Here is a 24726-nt window from a genome sequence, read left to right as displayed (position 1 = left end):
CAGCAGATGCTACACGACCTGCTGCGGAGCCGGCGGCGGCCCCGGCAGGCTGTTACAGACCGGCAGCACTTGGCACCTCTCGGGGTTTGGCACGACGGCAATTGATGGCTCGGTTCGCAACCGCTAACACCGAGCACGGACCGGAACCGCGATCCGGTGCCAGAGGAGAGGCAGAGAACTAGAGCAGTCCCGGTATGGGGTGGACACTGCCCGGCTGCCTCCCCTCGCCCCGGGCCCCGCAGAGTCGGGCCGGCTTCTCCGCGGGCACCGGCGCCAGGGCGCCTCCGCCCCGGCCGTCCCTGCGCAGCCCCGCGCCGCGGAGCTCCCCGCCCACGGGCTCCGACTGCGGGGCAGCCTGCGCGGCCCTTCGCGCTCCCATCCCGGGATGGGGGAACGCACCGCAACACGGCCCCACAGACGACTGCCGGGCCCCGCCCGAGAGAGGGGCGATGCGGCCGGGGCTGGAAACAAACTCAAGAATAAGGGATTTAGCAACCTTTTTACTTCGTGTCCTCTCTGCAAAGCAAATACAGGCTAACACGTATTCCAAACAACGAACCCTCATTATCAAGCTGGAGATGTCCCATTCCGGAGACAGCATTCGTTGGCTGAAAAAAGACAAATGCCCAAGGTTGCTAAGTGAGTTAGGGACTACACGGCTCTTGGTACTAAAAGAAGCCTGCAGCTGTCAACTCCAGGTGAAAATCCTGGAAGAGCAAGCTAGGAAGCACCCTTTAAGAGCCGCTGTTCTGGCTGCATGTTAAAGCCATTCTCCTGTTTCTCAGTATAACTTCTCAAGATCACAGCCACAGAACTAGACGTAAGCACCATTTCATAAAGAAAATGCAAAATGTAGAATTATGTAAAGTTTTGACGTAGTAGTTTTTTTGACGTGACGTAGTTTTGACATTCACCCACTTGCCAACTTAACTTGAAAGAAATACCCCAAACAACCCTCAGAAACCAACACCAAACACTCTCCCACAACTGCAATGGCAAAATCTTTTGACTGCAAAGGCTTCCGAGTAAGAATAATTGAAACTTGGAACACATGAATGCTTCTACAACAGTACTACTTGCCCAGAGGTAACTACAGCTCCTCTTACTAACTCCACCAGGTCTTAAAAGCAACAGATGAGCATTTATCTATTTGATAAAATGCAAACAGTGTAAAAACACTCCAATTTTTAGCTTCTGGCCAACTTCTTACATTTACAATACACTTTGGATCAACTACCAGGGCAGAGAGACACCAGTGAGAGGACACCAAATTCCAGCAGTATTTTAGACCCAAAGACAGGCTACAATCCTCCCTGCTACCATCTTTCTCAGGTTTGCAGTAAAAAGCTGACTTCTTAGAATTTCTCATGCCCTTCAGTATTAACAGGAGGTCCTTTACCTGTGGCTACCCCATGAGTGGCTTATCAGTGATATATCACAGTGATATCAGCTTTTCTTCTCCTCAAGTCATTTACCCCATCTGCATTCCAGCTTTATTGCTATTCAGATTCTTTCTCCAACCCCTCCACTTCATGCCACCCATACAGAAGTTCACCTTGGATCCATTGCTTCTACTAACAACCACACTCCCACTATAGAGAATGACAAGAGTTTGGAAAGGAACCTGGCAGACCACACTGGTTTTGCATGGCCAGGTTTAGGTAGCAGGGGGGCTATAGAGATGGTTTCTATGAGAAGGTGTCAGAAGCTTCCCACATGTCTTGACAGAGCCCATGTCAGTCCAGCTCAAAGCTGGACCTGCCACTGGCTAAGATCAAGCCCATCAGTGATGGTAGTTGCATCTATGGGACCACTATTTGATAATGTGAAAAAAACCCTTCTACAACAGCAATCATGCCAAAGAGCGTTAGACCACGTGAGAGGAACAGTGGAGACACCCAGGCCAGTGAAGAACAAGAGGGAGAAGGTGCTCCAGCACTTGGGCAGAGATTCCCAAGCAGACCACAGTGAGACAGGTTGTCCTGCAGCCCAGAGAGGTCCATGGTGGAGCAAACTCCACCTGCAGTTTGTGGAGAATCCCATGCTGGGTTGAAGGAGGTTGTGACCCTTCTGGGAAGCCCACGCTAGAGCAGGGTCATAGCAGAACTTGTGCCCTACAGGGGACCCACAATGGATCAGCCTGATTACTGAAGGACTGCATCCTATCGGGGGAAAGGGGGGACCCACATTGGAGCAGTTAGTGAAAAACCACAGCCTGTGGAAAGGACTCATGCACGCTGAAGTTCACGAAGGACTGTCTCTTATGAGTGACTGCTGGTTCCTGACGCAGCCTGGAGAGGCTGCTGGCCTCCCTTGCTGCAAGAACAGACTGAATCTAGAAATCTGTAGGTGTCTTCAACAAGTATAAGGTGTACATTTTCTCATACAGTTAAGAAATCGCACCACATACAATACAGATGATAGTGGTGTAGCCAGAGCACTGAAAGCCCCATTTTCTCCATACCTTCTGAAAGCAAGCTGAGGTTTTTCAATACAATAATGAAAATAATGTAGTTAAACCTGTATTTCTACACTCAAAGACTGTTTTCAGGAAAGCTGAAGGCATGCAAGTCTCATCTGAATTTTTTTTTAAGAAAAACCCCACCAAACTCTTAAGTAGAACATATCTTCCCATATATATTACAGCCACTAGCACATCTTAAAAGAACTGAAAATCCTTCCCCAGAGGTATCTCCCTAAGTCCCACTTCAAGGGACTATGGCTCTATATTATATGAAACTACACTATTTGGATCAGGATAAAAACTAGAAGCAATGTATTAGCTATTAAAACTGTTGAGGATCAAGCAATTAATTTCGTATCAGTAATACCCTACTGTCATATCTCATTCATACATCAATACAGCCCCATTACCTGAAAATTTCTATTTCTGGAATAGGGAAATTTAAATTTTCAAACACATACTTTCTCCTGCCTCCAGAACAAAGAAATGACAGCACACATCTTTAAAAGCAGAAATCTGCAGTTCTGATACCTGTTAGACCTTCAAGGCTTTGTAGCCTTGCTACCTACTAACAGGTATCAGAACTAGTCTGTAGTCTCTCTACATAAAGATCCAAAGCAACATTTGTAGCTTTACAGTGTGTATTACTACATTTGTAGTAACACAGAAGTTTTATTTGGGAAAGACTACTGCAGAACTGGTGAAACAGAGAAGGCAAGTGCAAACAATCACCTACTCATGAGGAAGTGATAGCTTTGGAAAACACCTTTAAGGGTTCAAAGACAACAAAAGAAAGAAGAATAAAATACAACTTTTAAGTCTTGTCCTCAATAAGGCACTTGGATGAAATAAAAGAAGATAAACTAAACATATACTGAGGTCAATGGAGAATATAATGGGAAAAAAAAAGCTCACTTTCTCAATTTAAGAATACACATACCCCAAGCTGCTCTTTATCACTTGTAATTGACTAGCAAGAATAATTAAGGGTAATGCCTTATGAAAGGCCAGTTACTGCACAAGTCAAATTTAAAGAGCAGGGTAAATACCAAAGCACAGAAGAGATACACAGGACACACAAGCCATAACCTATCTTAGATAAGAAAATTTTAAAAAAAATCTTGCAGTTCCTTCAGATCTCCACAGGATCACCCAAGGCCCTGATTTTACATAACAGCCTGAAGATTCAGAAAACGCCACGGTATGAATAGCCATCCCTATGAAGAAAAGTTAGGTATCCAATGACCTTGCAAGTAGGAACCTCGCTGCATCTTTAAGCAACCAGGTATCCCAAAGGATTTGGCCCGAGGTCCAGTTCACACAATCCTCAGCACCTCAATTTGCACTACTGTAGGAGGAGAACAACAGCAGCAGGGCTTCCCAGTTTACCTGCTTAATACATGCAAAGCTCTTTAGCATTCTCCTCCAATCCCCTCATAGATGTGCAAATCAGTGTATTCTTACAGTTCTGGGATAATGACTGCAATTTGATGACTTGCAGAAGGAGGCCTCTCAGCAGGGATGTTTTCATATGAAGGCCCCCTTAGGAGGTGCTGGTGGGGTAAGAATTCTGACAGTGTAGCTCAAGGGCCAGATGCTGAAGGAATCTTTTTCTCTGCTTCCTGCCCTATCACTACCATACTGTGACACCTTGCCAGAGAATTTGAAAGAGGCACTGCAACAATATGAAAGTGAATAAAGGATCTTGAAATGCATCATCTAAGCCCGAGTCTGCAATCCAAGAAGGTAAATGCAATTTTTATTTTTTTTTTTTATGATATGGTATGTTAAAATCTTTGTTCATTTGGCTCTTAAAATGTCCTCCTAATGCAATGCTGTTTCTGATTGACCAGTTAATGAAAACAGCTTAAAGTGGTTACTTCAAGACCCTTGCTTCTTGTGAGTGGCTCATGGAATTTTGAACACTATACTTGATCAGTGTAGGATGCCAGGGATTCTGCTGGCACAAAGCCTATGTTTAACCCAAATGATGTTCATTCACACGTGTGTTTGCAGTAGTGACTATTGCATCAGAAACAGGTGATCCATAAGATAATTTAAAAGGACCATCTTCTTACAAATGTATTTTGGAGGTAAACTCCTGAAGTTCAGGCCTTTGACTCACTTCTGCAAAAAACACTTTATTTTAACTGTCACACTTGAAAAAAAATTAGCAGCAACTATCATGCATTACTTTTTCCCTCCTAAGTATTATACACCAAAGGCATAATAATTTAGTTAAATACTGATAAAACTTTTCTGGAGCAGATTTTCTGCTTAACCACAAGAGCTTCAAGTTAAGCTTAAATGGCTTCCATCTGACCAGATCTTTTCTTAAAATTGATGGAAAAGAAGTTTAAATTTTTGTTGTCTCAAATGTCAAGATCTACTAGTGGCAGGAAATGCATCTCTTGAAATTAAAGCTATATTCAGTGTCCTTTGAAGTGGCTTTGTTAATGCAAATTGTCACTTAAGTGGAGAAGTAAGCACTAAGAAGCAGAACCTTTTGAAGGGCAGAAACCCTACTAGGGGTTGAAAGAATTCCACTTAACTAATGCAGAACTACAGGCAGGAAACAGGCTGAACAATATGCCTGGCCACTCCTCCTCCTCCACTACCAGCCCCAAAAACCCCAAACAGCTTCACCCAAAAGAAACTCACAGAGGACATGAGGTGTCAAAGTTCTAGTAGTACCTGTGAGCCAACCCATCACGGAGCAGCGGCATTTGAACCATATTTCGAGCTGATTATAGGAGGACTGGTGTGCATATAAAAGGTTCTTCTTTCACAATATGCACCCTGTTAGTTTAGGATTAATTCTAAGGTAATATGAAGAAATAGAACTATTTTTTAAGTATTTCCTTTTATATACTTTGTTCATGCTGATAGAATGTTCACTTTCACTTCTGGTAGATGGTGGGGCTGAATACAGCTTATTCCCTCTGACACCAGGTCGGGAGCATAAAAAACCAGAAAAAACCTCCCCAACTCAAGTTGATTTTGCCTCTGGCCTCGTCACTGTAGGATATTCCTGCCACTCAAGGATGAAAGGAGGTAAAACAATTGCAGTAACAAGGAAACACACTAATGGCCAGTGTAATTCTCTAAAAGAAGCAGAAAATAGCAATAACAGTAATTAGAATAGCACTCAAGTTTTTATCTTTTCCTTACTAGTCTCTAGAGAGAATACCAAAGGTTGACTCCACACAACATTTCTGACAACCCAGAGACCAAAAGTTTCACAAGACCAAACGTTGCACACACCCATTCAGGTTTATGGTTTTTTTAGACTCTTTTTATTTTGTTTTGCAAGAAAAATGTTCCTTCCCAAATATTCAGCATTTTTACAGATGTTTACTGAAACATGCAAAAACGTAACTAATTTGAATTCACTTGCACCAATTTCCTTTTTTCCCAAAATAGCTGGTTTGATAAGCAGATCAAAACCAGTTACGAATGTTTCACTGTGGGATTACAAACACATTTTTAAGCAGAGAAAATATTTAGAAAAAATATGTAGTGAAAGACCAGAACAAGAAAAACCAAGCTGTTATGCCTTCTAAGCTGTCTCTGTTCTTATAGCAAAGGACTACTACAATTCTTTTAATAGATGTCAAAGTCTTAATAGAGGTGAGTTTCCCGATGGAAGCAGATTTCAGGCATAATTTAAGTATCACAGTTCAGTGGGAAATTACTTTTTTGACAATATGTAACAAGATCACCACAGTTCTTTTGATTCTGAAAAGAAAAAAAACCCACATGAATCTCTCTGCAAGAGAAAAGATCTTTATCAACATAAAACTGAAGGTGATACTTAAAATATTTTAAACCCCAAAACATATCTGCATTATACACAAACATGTGATATATAACCAGAATTTGCTTATGTTCAGCTCTGAACAGGAAAAGTAAAAAACTGAAACTAGTAATTAGTAAGCAATAATCACAGTTTTATGCCAAAAAAAGAAAAGCAGCTTTGACAAGATTTTATACTTGCATTCTATACCAACAATGAATTTCAAAATAAAACCCTAAGATACTCTTAAGCAACAGTTTTAATTTTTAATAACTTCATTTTTAGATCAAAGTACATACTGGATACAAATACTACAGATATGATGAGAAACAGCTATAAACTAGGGTTCTCTTTGCTACTATTTTAATTACAAAGAAGAAAAAACCAAATCCAAGCAATGTTACCCCTCCCATTTTTACTAATCTTTTTTCCAAGGTGTCTGCTTTTTCTGGAAGTTTCACTTGGTTAGGTTTATTCTTCTCTTCATACTGAGACAGATGTTAAATCCATGTAAGAAAAAAAAAAAAAAAAGGTTAGAAGGTTAGTGTGAAAGCTTCTTAAGTAGATTATAAAGTACCCAGACCTAAGAATCTGCATGTATCTAGGATTGATATTACTTCTTTCTGTCTCTGTCCTACTTAGTTTGAAATAAATGTGTATAAATGTTCATCTTATCTGATGTTCCACCATTCTGCAATGTGTATTAGAAAAACCAACTGTTTATTTACAAACTTAATTGCTCAGAAGTAAAACACTTATTATTAGTGCTTCAAAAATCCAATAATGAAACAACTGAACTCAGACTATCAAATGCTTTAACTAGAACTTCTGCCATTTAATTACTAAAAAACCTGTTGATTTAAAAAGGAAGTTAAATATGTAACAGATCAGATTTTTTTGAAATTAAAGGGAGAGGGGAAAGTACCTGACAGGTGCCTTCTCAAATATATGTTGAACCTGAGTGAAACCTTGTCATAAAGAACTGCCAGGGTTAGGTTCTGATTTCCTACCTCAGTTCACAATACCTGGAAGGCGATCTCATTTACTGTACTTTCAAAAATTACATGCTACAGACATGCACTGCTGGCAAAGTCTTGTCATGACTAGGCTTAGAAAACAGTACAGAAGACTTCCAGGGAATTTATACAAACATTTTATGTAAGAGTTTTAACTGTTTCACTTAGATTCACATGTTCATAATAAACACTTGGGTGCTCTACATTCAAAACTGCTCCATCATAAATTAAGCACCACAAAAATATCTTGTATTAAAGTATTCATAAATGAAATTCATAAAACATGATTTTAAAAAGAAGGATTTACATTTTTGAAGTAATTAGAAGGCTGTTTCACACAGGAAACAAAGACACCATGCTTTGTCTTGACAGCTGTAAAACCTTGCATACAGATAAAGTCAAGTGGCACCGAACCTGGAACCCTCCCAGCCCTTATAACTGGCCTGCATATGTAAGAGGCAAATATATACACAATTGATGATTGCATATGCAAAAAATTAATAAATAGCTAATAAGTTATTTGCCACAGTCTCTACTTAATATATTTGGTGCTAAGTGATTTATTGGGAGAAAGCTGTTATATTACATTAAATTTACTTAAACTACAGGAAATTGCATTAGTAGCATTTATACTCAAGGTCTGAGTTCCACATGGCTTCGTTCAGCAACAGATTCCTTTCTGACACTGATGCTCCATTTACCCTACCCCAGCAGCCGTTCATTTTACCAGCCTATTACTTAAAATGACCCCATCTGACAAGAGAGTGTCACTGTGTTGGTTTGAGAATGACTGATGTGGTGCTAACATCTAGCCTTGACCTCTCCCACCCTCTTCTTTTGTCACTCTGCAGAGTTATCTGGGATGCCTCCCATTCAATCCATAAAACCTTAGTATCTTCCTTGAGAGTCAATAATTCCAAACAAAAGATTCCTTAATTAAAATGTACGAGTGTAAGTATTCAGCATGGCATCTATGCCACAGTGGTTGCCCAAGAGCACAGGGATACATTCCAATTAATTCTTTCATGCAGTAGAAAGAAAAAGGTAGACTGTGCTTTCTCTTTTGGAGATTCTCCACACTGCCGTGGAATATTAGAGATTATTTCTCATTCTGTCCATGGAAAGGTGGAAGGGGGAGAGATCGATGCAATGTCCAAGCTAAGGCTAAACAGCCTTTGGCAGAACAAGGTATGAAACATTTCCCTGACAGATGTCGCATTTGAGACTGCATCAGAAATGCGTACACAGTATTTAACAGCCTCACTCACACACACCCACCTCCACCACGAGGTCCTTCAGTCTGCCAACTTCTTCTCCCAACTTTTTAACACTGCAAATCACATCTTTGCAGACTTCAATATAACATTCAGTCGGTGCCCACTGCAGTACCATCTGGTAATAATTACAGTTATTTGCCATAATTACATAATTGTAGATTATAATTTAATATTCTACACTTAATGTATCACAAATGACAGTGCCAGAAAATGTTTATAACTGCATTTATGCTGGGTTTTAATTGTATGATTTATGCATAACAAGCTACTACTCCCTAGCAGCCTTTGTTGGAAACTTTTGTCATCTTAATTCTCCTATCAGTAGAAACATGAAGAAACAAATATATCTCTTTTAGTTGTGTGGCCCAACTCTTTGAAATAAATTATTTTTAAGAAGTGTCCTTTAGAGAAAGAGCATTGGACAGCTTTATGTAACTATATAATAACCAAGATGGTTGACAAATATTCATAGTTTTTATTTTACAAGGTGGAACAATGCACTCGAAATCAATCCTCTGTTTGACTGAATACCTTGTGAGAATTTTTGAGGAAATGGTTATTCATGGTCTGCACAGGAATGATCAGCTTACTACACTCTTTATTCAACTTCTGAAGAAACTTGAGCAATTCATCTTCACTAGAAAAATAAAATTATATTTTGTTATTTGCCAAATGCTATAACTTTTTGCAATCTGAATATTACCTATGGATTTCCAACACTGGTTAATGAATTAGACATGCAGTTTCATAATATGCAAAAAACCCAGTATCATCTTAGAAGTGAGCAGGTAAAGATATTTAACATCTTAGCCAGTTGGTTTTTTCTTTCATCTTGTTGGTCCCATCCCCTCCCTCCCCTGCCTTATTTTGGAAGGACAATATTTCTGATCTGCAGCTTACATTTTTGAGGTAGATGTGAGGAAAAAAGTCTGGTTTGTACTTTGGAGCTAGGACTGAAATGAGTAGGTTTAGGGTCATTTAGTCTCCAACAGAATTGAAGAAAATAAGAATCAGTAATACGAGCTTGGCCCTTGGATCTGGAAACAAGTAACTGAGAGCCCAAAATACCTGATGTTATCTATTTTGAAGAAAATTCTTACTTGGTACTCAAATATAAAGCAGGAGGATAACTCTCAAAATTAGTTTGACCCATGTCTACAAAAAGTGGAGTGAAGGATAGAAAAAATTAACAGATTATTTTCAGCTTTAAGTTTCTAGAGCTTCCACATGACACTGACTCAACTTTACTGGAATGTCTGAGAATTTCAGTCATAAGTTATGGTGCTGGCCAGAAATTTGTTGCCACTCACCAGAAGAGGGAAGAAAGGCAAGGAAGATCATCCAATTGCTTTTACAGAGTGAGCTCTCAAAACCCTGAAACTCCTGAGAAGTGTCTGTATCTCCAGCAGGAAAGTTTCTGCTAACTCTTAAGCTACTTGGGGGAATGACAGGCAGGGCCAAAACAAGAGACAATTATAATTCTTACTGCAGAACTTCCTGTTCTGAAGATTCATATGATCTAAATAAACTAATTCAGACTCCATTTTCCTCTATTGTCCAGGTAATCTGTTATTAAACCTAAATGCAACATACTCACACCACGTGCTTCTTGCTTCTGAGGGCAAAATGGTATCCAGGAAATTTGTGAAAAGGTAAATTAATCTACAGGCCAATGCAGTGCAAGTATCTAAATGAAGATGGAATTCAGGCCATAGAGTGTAACAGAGTGCTTTCCTTCAACTTTGGGCACAGGATCATTAGAATTTCTGCCACTGCTCAGGACATCTGTGATTTGCAATAGTGCTGAACTGTTAAAACTTAACATTTAAAACAGAAATATATAGAAGCATTATTAGGCATGTTGGAGGTTTAAAACCAATACTGCATGTGGTTTTCATGAAGATCGGGAAGTACAAAAGCCTATTGGTTTGTTTTTATAGAATGAACTATTTCTTGTTTCAGAAAAATGTAATTAAACTGAGTATTACAGGTAAAGAACCCAAACACTAAACATCTGGAGATAGTCCGAAAGCTTCTCCCACATTACTTTAGTCAAGCCATAATTACAAATATTTTCTTCTACTTAGAGAGATAACTTTTTAGCTGGCTGGGATCAGTTATGGCATCTTTCGCGTTTAATCACAAAGGAAATTATCTTTTGGAATTCTGAAAGGATTCTTGGCAAATATAAAGTATGTCATGGGCTTGAATTAGGGTGGGTGAAAAAACATTTATTCTATCATACTACTTCACTAAACCATAGCTCTTAAAAAACTCCCCATCTTAACATAGAATTTTATACCTGTTGCAATGACATGCTCTTATATTTAGAAATGGAAATAATGTCTTCAAAAAATTATCACTTTAAAAAAGAATTAACGGCTGTCAAAACATCAGTGGCTAAACATTGCTAGACACTCCATAAGTTTATAATCAATCAGTTCAAGATTTTCTACTATGTTAGTTTTTCTATGACTTAATGACTGATTCTCCTTCTCACAGAATGACTTTGAACAAGTGAGAAGTAAAATCTTTATATAATAGCATGTAAACATTGCCAAAGATTTTAGTCTAAAGGTCAGATGCCTAGAATACATGTCAGGCAATTTTCTAGAAAATTCTGCAGTGCTTGCCATGACTGAAATGCTGGCATATTTTGCATACATCAATCTTCAATTATTTTCTGGTTTTGAGAACTACATACGATCTACACCGACACTATACTGGGAATATAAGGTATGTCACCGGTGTGTGAGACTGCACCAGATACTGCATGGCTATTTCACTGTATTTGGCCACACACAGTGAATGGGTAATTTTTGGATTTCTCTACTTACTCCCTCTGTTCAAATTTTTAAGCTGCTCTGCTTGAATATGTGTACTAAACACTATTGTGGAACAATCAGAAAAAAAACATATATTTCAACAAAAAAATGCATAAAGCTTAAACTGGGCAAAGTCCCCTTAAATTGTAGCTAATTTTTGCTTATTGAAGAGTCAACACCCATTTCCAAAGGCACTAACAGATTCCTGGTCTACCACCTCAGCCCAGCAGCAAAGTCTCCATTTTAATACAAATGTCCTAGATGGAATTAAAGTATGTATGCTGTTTCCATATCATACTGGTTTATATCCTCCTGCTTGCTGGAACTTTAGTTCTTGCAGTATATGCAGTAGATGTTCTTGCAGCACATGTACATGTTTGCAGCTCTTCTGAAAGTACACAGGTGTTTTGATGGAGAATTACAGAATCATAGAATAGTCTGGGTTGGAAGGGATCTTACAGATCATTTAGTTCCAATCTCTCTGCCAATGCTATGATAGGGACAGCTTTCACTAGACTAGATTGCTGAAACTTTCATCCAACCTGGTCTTGAATGCTTCTGGGAATGGAATACCCATAGCTTTTCTGGGCAACTTACTCTAATATCTCACCACCCTCACAGTACAGAATTTCTTCCTTACATCTCATTTGAAGCTGCCCTCCATCATTTTGCAGCAATTCCCCCTTGTCCTATCACTACATGCCCTTGTAAAAAGTCTTTCTTCAGCTTGCTGGTAGGCCCCTTTTAGGTCTCTCTAAGGTGTCCCCACAGTCCTCTCTCTTCCAGGCTGAACACCTCCAAGTCTCTCAGCCTATCTTCATAGGACTGGTGCTCCAGCCATCTTGGTCATCTTTATGGCCCTCCTCTGAACTCCCTCCAGGCTGATGTCCTTCTTATCTGGGGCTCTTGGAGCTGGTTGCAGTAGTCCAGGTAGAATGTCGTAAGAGTGGAACAGACAGGGAGAATCCCCTCTCGACCTGCTGGCCACTCCTCTTTTGATGCAGCCCAGGATATGGTTGGCCTTGTGAGCTGCAAATGCACATTTGTTGGGCACACTGAGCTTCTTCCAGCAGTTGAATTTGATGATCCTTGCGGGTCTCTTCCAGCTCAGGATATTCTGTGTTTCTATGATTTTCATCAACCAATATCCCCAAGTCCATCTCCTCAGGGCTTCTCTCAATCCATTCTCTATCCAGCCTGTACTTGGGCTTGCTGAACTTCATGCACCCACCACTCAAGCCTGTCAAGGTCTGCCTGGAAGGTATCCCTTCCCTCCAACACACCACACAGCTCGGTGTCATGGGTACACATACTGAGGGTGTACTCAGTCCCAGTCTCCATGTCTACAGCAGAGATGTTAAACACCACCAGTCCCAACACCAACCCCTGAGGAGTGTCACTTGTTACTAGTCTTCATCTGGACATTGAGCCATTGCCCGCAACTCTTGCCCAGTGTGAATATCCAACCAATTCCTTATCTTTGAGTGGTCTCTGAATGAAATCTCCTCACAGACCAGAAGAAACATCAAAGTCCTCTATCAGGACATGAACTCTCCACTCTCCCAGCCCATCTCAGTTTTTCAAGAGCTTCCTCAAATGCTTTGTACATCTTCCCAAGTCCAACAACTCAAACGTTGCATTGTGCTGCAAAAATGTTCCTCAAGCAGGCCACAAAGTCTCTTTTTCATAAACCAAGTAATGGATAAAGATACCAGCACAGCACCAGCACTGGGAGCAATCAGTTATGAACGACTGGTTGGGAGTGGAATACATACTGGACAGTCTCATGGAACTGGGACTGTTGTTAAACACAGTGGCAGGATCATTAACATGACTGCTAATTCACAATGTCAGCGCAATTCAGTTGCCTCCAAAGCATGGAGACATGCACAGATTGAATTTGAACCCAAGCACATTCTTTGGGCTGATGAACAACGTAACTAACAGGGACTCTAGCCTTACAGCATTCAAATAGTACAGACAGCTCTCCCCAGTACTTTGGAGAGGGAAGGGGTATCTGAGAGTTCCAGCACAGCTGTCAAATCACTAGTCAAGAGGGATATACACACTTCAGAGAGGAACTGAACCATTACTATTTAATCCATTTTTAGTAGCTATACTTCTCTAAGTCTGGGAACTTAGAAGAGGAAAGATATGAGCATGGGATTTAAATTCAGGTCTAGATGTATCTTCCAGGAAAAAAAAAAAAAAGTACTTCCAGGATAAGAGATTTCAGAAACCTTAAGACTCCTTACTATATTGTTCATTTTTCATTTTGTGCTGGATGTGGAGAGCTCTAACAGTGCTTAGGGAACTTACTAAGTTTAATAAGGTTGCTGAGGAATGTACCTCTCAGTTCCATGGCCTGGCTTCCATGGTGCTGCAGAAGACTATACTAAAGAATGAGAGGTGTTGCAGAGTTGATGCCTTAATAGTATAATGAGAAAAATTATCAAGTTGGAATGGGGGTCTAAAGGAGTTACACTTTCTTAAAAAATTTTCCCTACTGATTTATATAATCTAGGATAGAGAAAATAGCTTCTAAACTGCTTAATTGGTAAGATAAAAAGATGATATATTTTGAAAACCAGTTAAAACTGCATCCAGCGGAAAACAATGACAAAATCTGGAATCTAAACAGAAGTAGTATTTATGATTTAAGATATACATGTATAAGGTATTATTTTATGAGCTGAAAATTAAAGGCCTATGCAGAATTGCATGCATCTCTCCCTCCTGCATTTTTTTTAATTGCATCTTACAATCAGACAGATTTGATTGGATGACTAACAGAGCCTACCTTGTCTATGCTCCCAACTTTCTTTGTGCAAAACACACCCACCACCAACTCTCATAATCCACTAATTTGCATATTTTCATGAATGTTTTGCATTAAGAGATAAGGGTGTGAGACAATTTTACCTTTGAGCCACAGAAAATAACACAGTCACCTTAAATAGTTAACATTTCCTTAGATACACTTAATACCTCAATTCCAGCTTCATAACATCAGAGAGGTCTTCAAATTTTTTTTCTTCTGTTTGCAGATCGTTAATAGCATCTAAGAGTTTCTGCTGATCTCCAGCATTTGTAATGCCAATCTAAATTTAAAGAGCAATTCCAAATATTACTTACTTTTAAATTTACTACACACAACAGTACAGTAACACATTTCGCTAGCTTCTAAATATTAAGATTCAAAAGAAGTTCTTCTTAAGTTATTGCGACCAGCTATAATGTATGTAAGTGACAAAGGAAAAAATAAAACCACAGAAAATATTCAGTGGTGCAGAACAAAATGACAAAAGGAACTGCCAAACTGAAACTGCACAGGTTACACAAAAAATCTATTTAGAGTTTATTGAAAAAAATAATAGCATTTTGCCTAAGTATTACCCCAGTCTTGTTAGGCTTCCCATTTCAGAATGATCTGAGTCATCTCTGACTGCAATATAGCAAAATATCATGATGGTAATACAGCATTAACTCAGAAATAAAGAGTAGAAACTATCAAATCAGAATTAAATGGAGAATTTTACAGGAAGACATCTTTTTTAACTGGAGGAAAACACAAAAGATATATACTATGTAACAGATTCTCCAAGTGATGCCTGGAGCAGAAAGCACTGGCAAATGTGCTATCCATCAAGTATCTCAGATTAAATTTTAAGTCATATTTAAATCCTAGGCTGAGAGTTTTCTTGTAGAACACTTGAAGAATAAGAATAGCTCATTTGTAAAAAGGGAAATGCTTCTGTTGCACATTCAGTATTTCCCCTGCTCCTCTGACAGGCTGCTGTGCAATGCAGGACTTCTGGCCTTAGCAGCCCTAAGATGCCCCTTCACACAAGTGAAAAATCTCTTGACTTTGCTCCTAAGGTGCCAGCTGGAGTACCTGACTCTACAGGAGTAGACGACTCTGGTATTTGAGACTCAACAATTACAGAGTCTCCAAACCTAGACTATATGGGATCCTCACTGATATTCTAAGGACTTCAAGTTACCTTCTGCACCCCAAGAAATCTGGAAGATGCAGTCTCCCAAATTTCTGTCACAAAGAATTTTGAATGAACAGCTGACAATCCACATCAGATTGACATTCTAGGAAAGAGATTGTGCCTAGAGAAATGCTCGCTTTTATCTGAGACACAATGTTCTGACACCCATCGTTCATTGTGACTGCAAACAACTGTCCTCCAGGTTCTCCATCAATTAGAGGCAACAAATAACTATGGGCTCACCAGTGTACTGTTAAACATTTCAAAACCATCTTAAGTTTATAGACAAGTAAGTTCTTCAGTAATGAAAAATCCCAACAAGATTAATTGGGAATTTAACTACAGGTGTCAAGAACTTTTGAGTTTGTAATAGGATTCCATGGGTCGCTGAATAAAATTGTACTGAAGTCTTTTTAGGAAATACCACTAGCAGCCTTAAGACAGAAAGATCTGGGCTTCCAATAAATAATTTGCTTCACTTGTCTTGAGCTGTAAGTTTGCTCAATTCATTAGTTCTCAGGTTTGCCTTGTGAAGCCCTATCTGGTATGAACTAATATTTTCTTAAGGCTTACAAAGCATTACAGCAGTCATTTTATCATGAACAAGTAAGCAGATTTCTACAATAGCAGTTATTCTTGAGGAATTAAAACTGTCTTGCTTAACATAGGAAACTATTGTGAAGACTGCCTTTGCTTTTGACTCCACCTCCTCATTCCCAAAAGCAGCAAGTCAGGATACAATTCCCCTAGAAATAAAACATCATTTTGTTCTTCTGCAAATGGATCACTAAGCACCACCACATCTTCAAAATACATGTCAGGAAGTAAAGAATGTGATAAATGTCACTATAGCCTTCTACCACCATAGTAATTCTGCACTTAGTGGTAAAAGGTGCGGAAGTTAAGAACGGAAGGTTGATAGATCAGTCCAAACTACTTCCCAATTTCTAGAGCATCTCTGCAAGAACATGAAGTGGGCCAAAACCTGACAGATCATGCAATAATGAATTCATGGAACAACCAAAGTGCAATAAGCCCTTCTTGATGGTTAAGTGAATTTTTAGGTTGGTGTTGGTTCACTTGTGCTCTACAGTCCAAATTATGCAAGTATTACTGTGAAGTGGCCATGTTTAAGAATGCACAAGTACTGCACAATAATTTGGCTATATCTGTAAAACAGACTATAAGCACTGTCAATTTTAGCCAGACCAACTCTAGGAACAGCTATTTTTTATTTACTTAAATACATACAAAGCAGCCCCTTGAAATCCAAGCCCCAAGTTCACTCCAGCATGAATGTGACAAGAGGTGAGATTACCTCAACGACTGAAAAATTATATACTGCACAGATAAAACCAGTCAAGCTATGCACAAACCTGACATCAATGCCACTTTGCCCAGGTAAGCACTAATTTTAATAATCTGACACATTTCTCTCAAATATTAAATGCTTTTTTCAGAGTGGGGGCAGAAGAATGAGTCCTAGAACTGTGATATAGACATACATAGACCAGATAATTATCCAATTATGTAGTTAAAGTTCTGGATTATATTTTGAATTTTGATGTCTCAAGTTTTCATTATACTTTCTCAAATCCAAAACAAGACACCAATTTCTCTTACTCTAAACTAAATAAAATATAAGAAAAAAAAATTTAATCCTAAATGCATCCAGAAGTAAAATTACTTCTCTTGCTATTTTATGAGAAAAATGCTTAAAAAAAATAAAAAATGTGAGCCTCGTTAGTAGTGCAGACAAAAACCTCCAAATGTTGAAAAGACATGTCTCCCAGTATATTGAACACATTTTTTCCAGAATGGAACAGTTTATAAGGTTAAGGAATGCAAGGATTTCAGCTTGATAGACTCATTGTTTAGGCTCTGTTGTAGAATAATATATATATTTATAGATAAAGATATTTACAGAGAAAATATCTTCCTATATTGTTTGATGGAGGAAAGCATATCATGTTAATGACAGGATTTCTCCCCAGTTCTCTGGATACAAAGCAGCTTGGTTCAGAGGCATCCATCAGAGGTCATCATTAATCTTTGTAGTAATAAGATCCAGGCTCTTTAAAACAGCTGGCTGTTAGCTGAAGGTCTGCTATCACAGTAAAAACTTTCAACTCTGAAGTTACAAGGAAACAGATTAGATTTGTTCTATCAGCAGTGCGGGGAGAAACCCTTAGCAGAGCTCTAAAACTAGACTGCATAAAGAATTTAGGATAACTTATGAAGTGCTAATAAGCCAGGGGTGTTATGCCATTTTTTAATGTCTCCTCAACTGAAGACTCACTAATTAATTTATGTCCATGCACAAAGCATGACTTATTTTTCCTGTTTCCTGCTGTTGCACAGTTAGCAGACAAAGCAATTAAATTCTTACAGATATTATCTTCTTGTGTAGAAGCAGCTGATCCATGTAGTTGTTTCAGTTTGTTCAAAGCTTTGTTTGCTTTCATAATAGCAAGCCTCAAACAATTTAGAACACTGAAACAGAGTTATTATTTTGAATGAAATTACACGTCTTTGGAGAGGGAACCATAAAGCTTAGCCATTCACTGAAGTCCACAATTCTCTCCTCTTCCCACGTTTCCTGGACAAAAACAAGTGATAACTACAATACTAGAGCAAGTGATCAATATGATAATACACTCAGACCAATTTACAGTTTAATGCAATCATGCTCAACACAGCAGCTCACAAAATATTGAGCAGAAATCCACAAGAATCTCCTTAAAGGACAAAACTACTATCAATAGAGGCTTTAGAGTTCTAAAAATTCCAGGACGCTGTCCAATGATCCTGAGGCTTCAGAAAAGCAGTAATATGAAAACATACTGACATGTCTTATAATATTTTGCCCTAGATGAACTCTTAAAAATCTTTTAATTGACAAAGCTCCCTATGTGAACACTATTATCTACTGCTATTCCTAGCACTGATTTCCCTTCAGAGAAATCACAATTAAAACCTAAAAATGGTAACAACTAAAACTTAAACTAGAACTATTTCCTGTTCACCCCAATCACTCATTGGTCTGTGAGATTACACACTTCAGAAAAGCCCTGTCTATATTAATATTAAAATTCAAAAAGTTGCAGAAGATGCTGAAGGAATTCTTGCAAGGTTGGACATTTATAATGAGAAGACATTAGAAACATTTAAAAAAGAGGCAAAATTAAATTAAATTCTAAAGTAGCAAACTGACCTGTATTAAGTCATCTTTTTGCATGATCAGAAGTTGTCTTAAAGTTATACCTTGTTCCTGTAGAAAACAAAGGGGTTTCTGCCATCAAAAAGAATTTCAGAATAAAAGTTTTAACTTGATTTTCTTCCCTTTTTTACTTCAGTTTTCAGGAACAAAACTAGGTACAAAACATCAGTATTGAATACTACAACAGTATTGAAGCAATAAAGTTCTGTCTATTTTAGAAATATCAAATGTTGTGACTAATGCACATAATCAAGAAATCCAATTTAGTCCACTGCAGTTTAACCTCCCATTTTATAAATAAATTTCTGTTTAAGGAATGCAGTAGGTGCATTTTGCCTTCACAGATTACTTCACAGGTAGCAAATATACCACAAAATTACCTCCAATAATCCTCTAATGTGTTCTAGACCAAGACCACGTAAAAACACTTCCATGTCATGAAAAGTTGAATAGGAACTGTAAAGAAAATTAATGAGATTTGAGTTAGAAACAGTGGAAATTAAAAATAGAAAAAAACAATAAATCCATAATAAAATGTTACAGAAAAGCTCCCCAGACATAGCACTTGGGAGGAACCTGAAGCTGCACACACCTGCTGATGACAGAAGTACCTTATAAGCATACAACTTAATCTGTCAAAAATTTATAGATGTCTTTTCTGTCTAGGAAGTTGAATTGAGCCCAAAGGAGATGACTTTTGTACCTAAAAAGTCACAAAACATTCCAAATGAACCTTAAAGTTGGATCACAAAAGCCTGAAAAATGTGGAAGTTGGGTTAAGGAAGGTAACTATGTATTCTTATCAGACAACATTCATATTAATTGGATTCAGTCCACAACTGCAACCCTTCTGGTTCCAGTTAAGCCAAAAAATGTTAACAAGGAAACAGGACTGTCTGTAATTAAATATAGTGGAAATTACTCTATCAAGAAACTTGACAGAAGACTAATGTTCCAAAGGTAGACTGAGGAAGTAGTTAACACTGAACTGTAGGTTCAGAGTTTAACACTTGTAAACAAATATAAAATATCAACGTTGATCACCACTCTACCAATGGATATAAAAGTATATGAGGAAAAATAACTAAACAATCAGATAAACTATAATGAAATTAATTAAATGGAAGAGCAAATCCTACAAAATCCTGAAAGGACTACTGCATTTGCTACAACAAACTCTATCCAAAATCCTGACTTATGATAATACTTTGCTCTGTCTTTTTGTATGCCCTGAAATGAAGGTTTGCCTCCTCTTCCCCTCAAAAACTGAAGGAGCATCTTGAGTGCCATCACATGGCATATACAGGGCAGCCAAGGAAAGGGGCCCAGCCAGCATGGGTTTAGGAAAGATGGGTCCTGCTAGACCAACATGACCTCCTCTGAAGACAAGGTGACCCAGCTAGTAGATGAGGGAAAGGTTGTGGATGTTGTCTTATCTAGCTGGACTTCAGTAAAGCCTCCAATACTGTCTTCCACAGCATACTCCTGGAGAAGCTGGCAGCCCATTGGGTTAAAAACTGGCTGCATGCCCAGGCCTAGAGAGTGGTGGTGAATGGAGTTACATCCAGCTGGCAGTCACTGGTAGTATTCCCCAGGGCTCCGTGTTGGGGCCAGTCCTGTTTAATAGTTTATCAATGGTCCAGAAGAGGGGATCGAGGTTACCCTGAGTAAGTTCACACATGACACCAAGCAGGGTGAGAATGTTGATCTGCTGGAGGGTTACAAGGATCTGCAGAGGGACCTGGACAGGCTGGATCAATGGGCCAAGGCCGACTCTATCAGATTCAATCAATAAGGCAAAGTGTTGGGTGCTTACTGACAGATGAATATGAGCCAGCGTGTACCCATGTGGCCAAGAACACCAATAGTATCTTGGCTTGGATCAGAAATTGTGTGGCCAGCATGACCAGGGAAGAGATTGTCCCTGTGCACTCAGCACTGCTGAGGCCACACCTCAAGTTCTGTGTCCAGTTCTGGGCCCCTCCCTGCAAGGAAGACATTGAGGGGCTGGAGTGTGTCCAGAGAAGGGCAACAAAGGTGGTGAAGGGTATGGAGAGTGAGTTGTACGAGAAGCTGAGGGAGCTGGGGTTCTTTGGCACAGGGAAAAGGAGGCTCAGGGCAGGTCTTATCACTCTACAGCTGCCTGAAACAAGGCTGCAGCCAGGTGAGGATTGGCCTCTTCTCCCAGACAACCAGCAACAGAACATGAGAGATGACCCAAGGGAGGTTCAGGCAGGATATCAGGAAGAATTTCCTCACTGAATGGGTGGTCAAGCATTGGAACAGGCTGCCCAGGGAAGTGATTGAGTCACCCTATCCCAAGAAGAGTTCAAGAAATGACTGGATGTGGTGCTTAGTATTAAGGTTCAGTTGGCATGGTAGTGTTTAGTCAAGGGTTGGTCTCATGGAGGTGTTTTCCAATCTAAATGATTCTAAAAACACGATCTGGTGAAGCTTTGCCTGAAGTACTCTGTCTGAGACCACCTCATTGTGAACTGCCATCAGCCCATCATGTCTTCTTAAGACGACGCAGCTCAAGCTGAAGGACACAAGTGGTTGGTTTGTTGAGGACTTCTTAGCCATGCTCTTGTACAAAATCGTATCAGGAATCTCTGAAGTTGCTGAAGCGGGTGCTGATTTCAGGCATAGGGCACCTTCAATCCTCAGTGTCAGGGGCACACTGCCAAAATTTCCAGAGCTTAACTAGTATTCATACTTAATTTTGACTTTCCAATTGATTCAGGAAAAAAGAAAATGGCATAGCTCTTCTTGATGCAATGAAGCTGAACAGACATTCAGTGAAAGCATCAAAAATATAACGTGATAATGAAGATTTTATCTAAGCACAGAACAAGAAGTATGCAACAGGGGAGACTACAAATTTAACAGAGCTGAAATGAAGCGACACTGGCTCTCCTATACTTTACACTAAATGAGAGGAAAGAAAAATCTAGAGCATGCTTTTTGTTTATATTGCCAAGGAACTTTGTAATCTTGAAAAATTGATCGTACATTAATATACTTACTGTGGACTCTTGGTAGCATTCCAAACAAAACACATTATGTATCAAAACAACTTAAGCATTGATATGAATAAATACAATCTCTTAGGAATTTTTATAAGCTAAAATTACACTACAACTGTATTTACCCAACACTGTGGTCAGAGACAGCAGTCAGAAATTTGCAGATAGCCTCTTGTTCAACTGTTTTATGGTATCTCCCTTGCATGTGATTTGCAGCCAAAGAGAGCAAACTAAATATCTGGAATAGCCAAAATGAATTAATTATTATTAAAACTCAAAATGTAAAAAAAATATATAGGAGTAAGATTACAATCAATTACTACTTACAGGGAACATGAAACATCTGCCACTTCTCTAAAGCATACACCTATAACAAGAAGTTAAGACTAAACTAGGAGTTGACCAATAGCGTTTCTGAATTAACTAAATTCCAGCACAACGATGTACACAGAGCAGAGTGGTGTCTATCATATGGTCTAAAAAAAGCATCTGCCACTACAGAAAAAGCCAAACACCAACACAGTAATTTTTGCTGCTTGTTTGCAAGAATTCTACACACTCAATGCAATAAGTTCTCTAAAGAACACAAGTCATATGACTCTTTTAATGTCTCCATTTCTAGTGCATATATAAACATAACATTTATCAATTTACAACTGACAATCTAAGTTAACTATATCTGACAGACAGGGATTCTTTCAACTGATCAAAGAAGAAGCCTTCTGCTAGGCATCACTATGCAGTAGTGATGGATTGCAGACATTGAACTGCCTCTCTGTGGGTTTTGAGATAGTTACAGGAAAATACAGCAAAAGAAATAAAACCTCAATAAAGCTGAAAGAATAGTGAAACCACTTGCCAGAAATTTAAAACTGGGCTAGCCAGTTCTATATACAGACACACAAGTATGTGGGTTGATGCTGGCTGGCAAATAAACCCCTACTGAGGCCAGCAGGATGGGCAGAATGAGACATGTAGAAGTGAGAAAATTTCATGGAATGAGCTAATACAATTTGATATGTGAAAAGAAAGAAAAACCCAAACCCAAAAGCTAAGTGATGCAAAAGCAGGAACTTGCCACCTCCCACCAATAGATGAATGGCCACTCACTTTTCAATTTTACTGCTGAGCATGATGTTAGAGGGCATGGAATACCCCTTGTGTCAGCTGGAGTGAGCAGCCCAGGGCTGTGCCCCCTCCCAACCTCTTGCTCACTCTCAGTCTACTCGCTAGAAACGAGAAACAAAGAGGGCCTTGATTCTGCACAAACACTGCTCAGCAATAGCTGAAACACTAGTGAGTTATCAACACTGTTTTGGTGACAATCCTAAAACACAGCATCCTATACAGGTTGTTTGGAAGAAAAGTAACTCCCAGTCAAATCCAGAATAATACAAAAGAAAAATATTTTCCATCCCAGAAAGTTTCTGCAGACATCATCTGTATGATAGCCCCATGGGTTGTCAACAGCCTGAAAGCAGACCCTGAAGCTAGAAGCAGCTCATGACCATTAAATATCTCAATACCATCTGCAAGACTTTGCACCAATTGTGTGAAAGTCAGCACTTCAGGTCAAGAGGCAAGAGCCATCTCTCAAGTGTGACAAGCCTGTATTCCCTCCATGTCAGAGAAAGTCATGTTATAAGACAATGGCTGCAACTTGCTGAACAAGTTGTTTATCAAAGGCAGAAAGCATTTGTAACCCTTTCTAGTAACCTGAGCTAGCAGATCACTGAGCCTCAGACACAGACCTTGCTAGCTTCCACTGACAGCTCTATGCATAGTTATCATTTTTGCTCCTGCCTAGCCCTTGAGTCTGGCACAGAAATTTAAAAAAAAAAAAAAAAAAAAAAAAAAGAGGTAAGAAAAAAAAAGCTGTAAATTGCAATTCATAAGAGTGAATTATACATTTTTGAAGAGCCAGTGTAAAAAGCCACATCATTGGTAAGAGCAACTCAGAACAAAATACACAGGAATATGGTCTGACTGATCTACCATGTATCATCTGATAACAGCAGTAAATGTATTTGTTTTAGGAGAACACATGTTGTCTTCACTAGCTCTCTACATTGGTAATTAGGAGCGGCTCTTTCCATGATCTGAGGGCAAATTTACATTATTTTACACCTTCCTCCTAAAAATGGCTAATACCAACTTCATTTTTTTTGGCTTCAGCTTTTCACTTCCAAACTCAATGTGAAACTATACTCTACAAATCAGTTTGATATCAGCATTCTCTCATGTTCTTTGGCAGATAGGTAAAAAACAACACAATTTTCTACTTCTCATATCAACACAGCAAACATGAATAATCCCTTGTTTTGCATTCCACATCTAAAGTCAGTGTTTCTGAAAGAATAAAGAAAAAAGGTTTCAAAACACTACAGTATAGCCTTTACAGCACTGTGAAAAGCTGTGATATCACAAAAAATAGCCTGTTATAAACATAAACAGCAGTAGTATTCAACTAGCTGCTATAATGTCATTATTGAAGTAATACTTCTACTGAAAATTATACAATTAATTAACAGATTTTTGACACACAACACAGAATTTGCATTTCTAAGAGAAATTAAATACCTCTAAATGTTTATTGATTTTTGCTAGCTCTGCTGCTGTTTTTTCATCCTTGGTCTGTAGATTTTTGTCAGCTCCTAGCTCAAGCAACTTCAAAATTACACTTTTATGTCCATGCTGTGCTGCCCATATTAATGCCTGCAAAGAACAACTTTGTTTTACCAATTTTACATATGAAGCAAACACCAACAGTTTCAATAAAAGCATGGTGCAATATGGAGACAAAGACTTAATTAATTAATGCAAGAGGATCTCAAAGTAGTGTTAAAGCAGAAAATTATGAGGAATGTTTCTCAGAAAGCTGTACTTTGAAACAAGCTAGTGGATACTTGCTTTTTAAATTTTTTATCATTAAATACAACACACAAAATAAATCACTTACTGTATATCCGTTTTCATCTTGGGCATTTATGTGTGATCCATGAGCAACAAGAAAAGCAACAACCCGAGGATAGCCTTTTCTAGCTGCATACATCAGTGCAGTCATTTGCTTCCTGAAAGAAAAGGTGCCAGTTAAAATAGAGTAC

At 38.8% G+C, this 24726-nt stretch overlaps 1 protein-coding gene across 2 annotated transcripts in view; it reads right to left on the bottom strand.

Moving 5' to 3' along the window:
* Positions 1–5737: 5737 nt before the first annotated feature.
* The window catches only part of ASZ1 (ankyrin repeat, SAM and basic leucine zipper domain containing 1), a 34229-nt gene continuing 15240 nt past the window's right edge, over positions 5738–24726 (bottom strand). For both annotated transcript variants that reach the window (XM_015629435.2, XM_015629436.3), the window contains exons 5-13: positions 24582–24693; positions 24203–24337; positions 21748–21860; positions 18977–19052; positions 18591–18647; positions 14367–14479; positions 9085–9190; positions 8555–8668; positions 5738–6748 (exon numbers count right to left, since the gene is read on the bottom strand). In XM_015629435.2, coding sequence (XP_015484921.1) covers positions 6572–6748; positions 8555–8668; positions 9085–9190; positions 14367–14479; positions 18591–18647; positions 18977–19052; positions 21748–21860; positions 24203–24337; positions 24582–24693 — 1003 coding nt within the window. In that variant the 3' untranslated portion in view covers positions 5738–6571. The remainder of the gene's footprint in view (positions 6749–8554; positions 8669–9084; positions 9191–14366; positions 14480–18590; positions 18648–18976; positions 19053–21747; positions 21861–24202; positions 24338–24581; positions 24694–24726) is intronic.

The sequence above is a fragment of the Parus major genome, chromosome 1A (assembly GCF_001522545.3).
Source record: "Parus major isolate Abel chromosome 1A, Parus_major1.1, whole genome shotgun sequence".
NCBI classification, from domain to species: domain Eukaryota; kingdom Metazoa; phylum Chordata; class Aves; order Passeriformes; family Paridae; genus Parus; species Parus major.
This window is presented reverse-complemented; position numbering and strand designations above follow the sequence as displayed.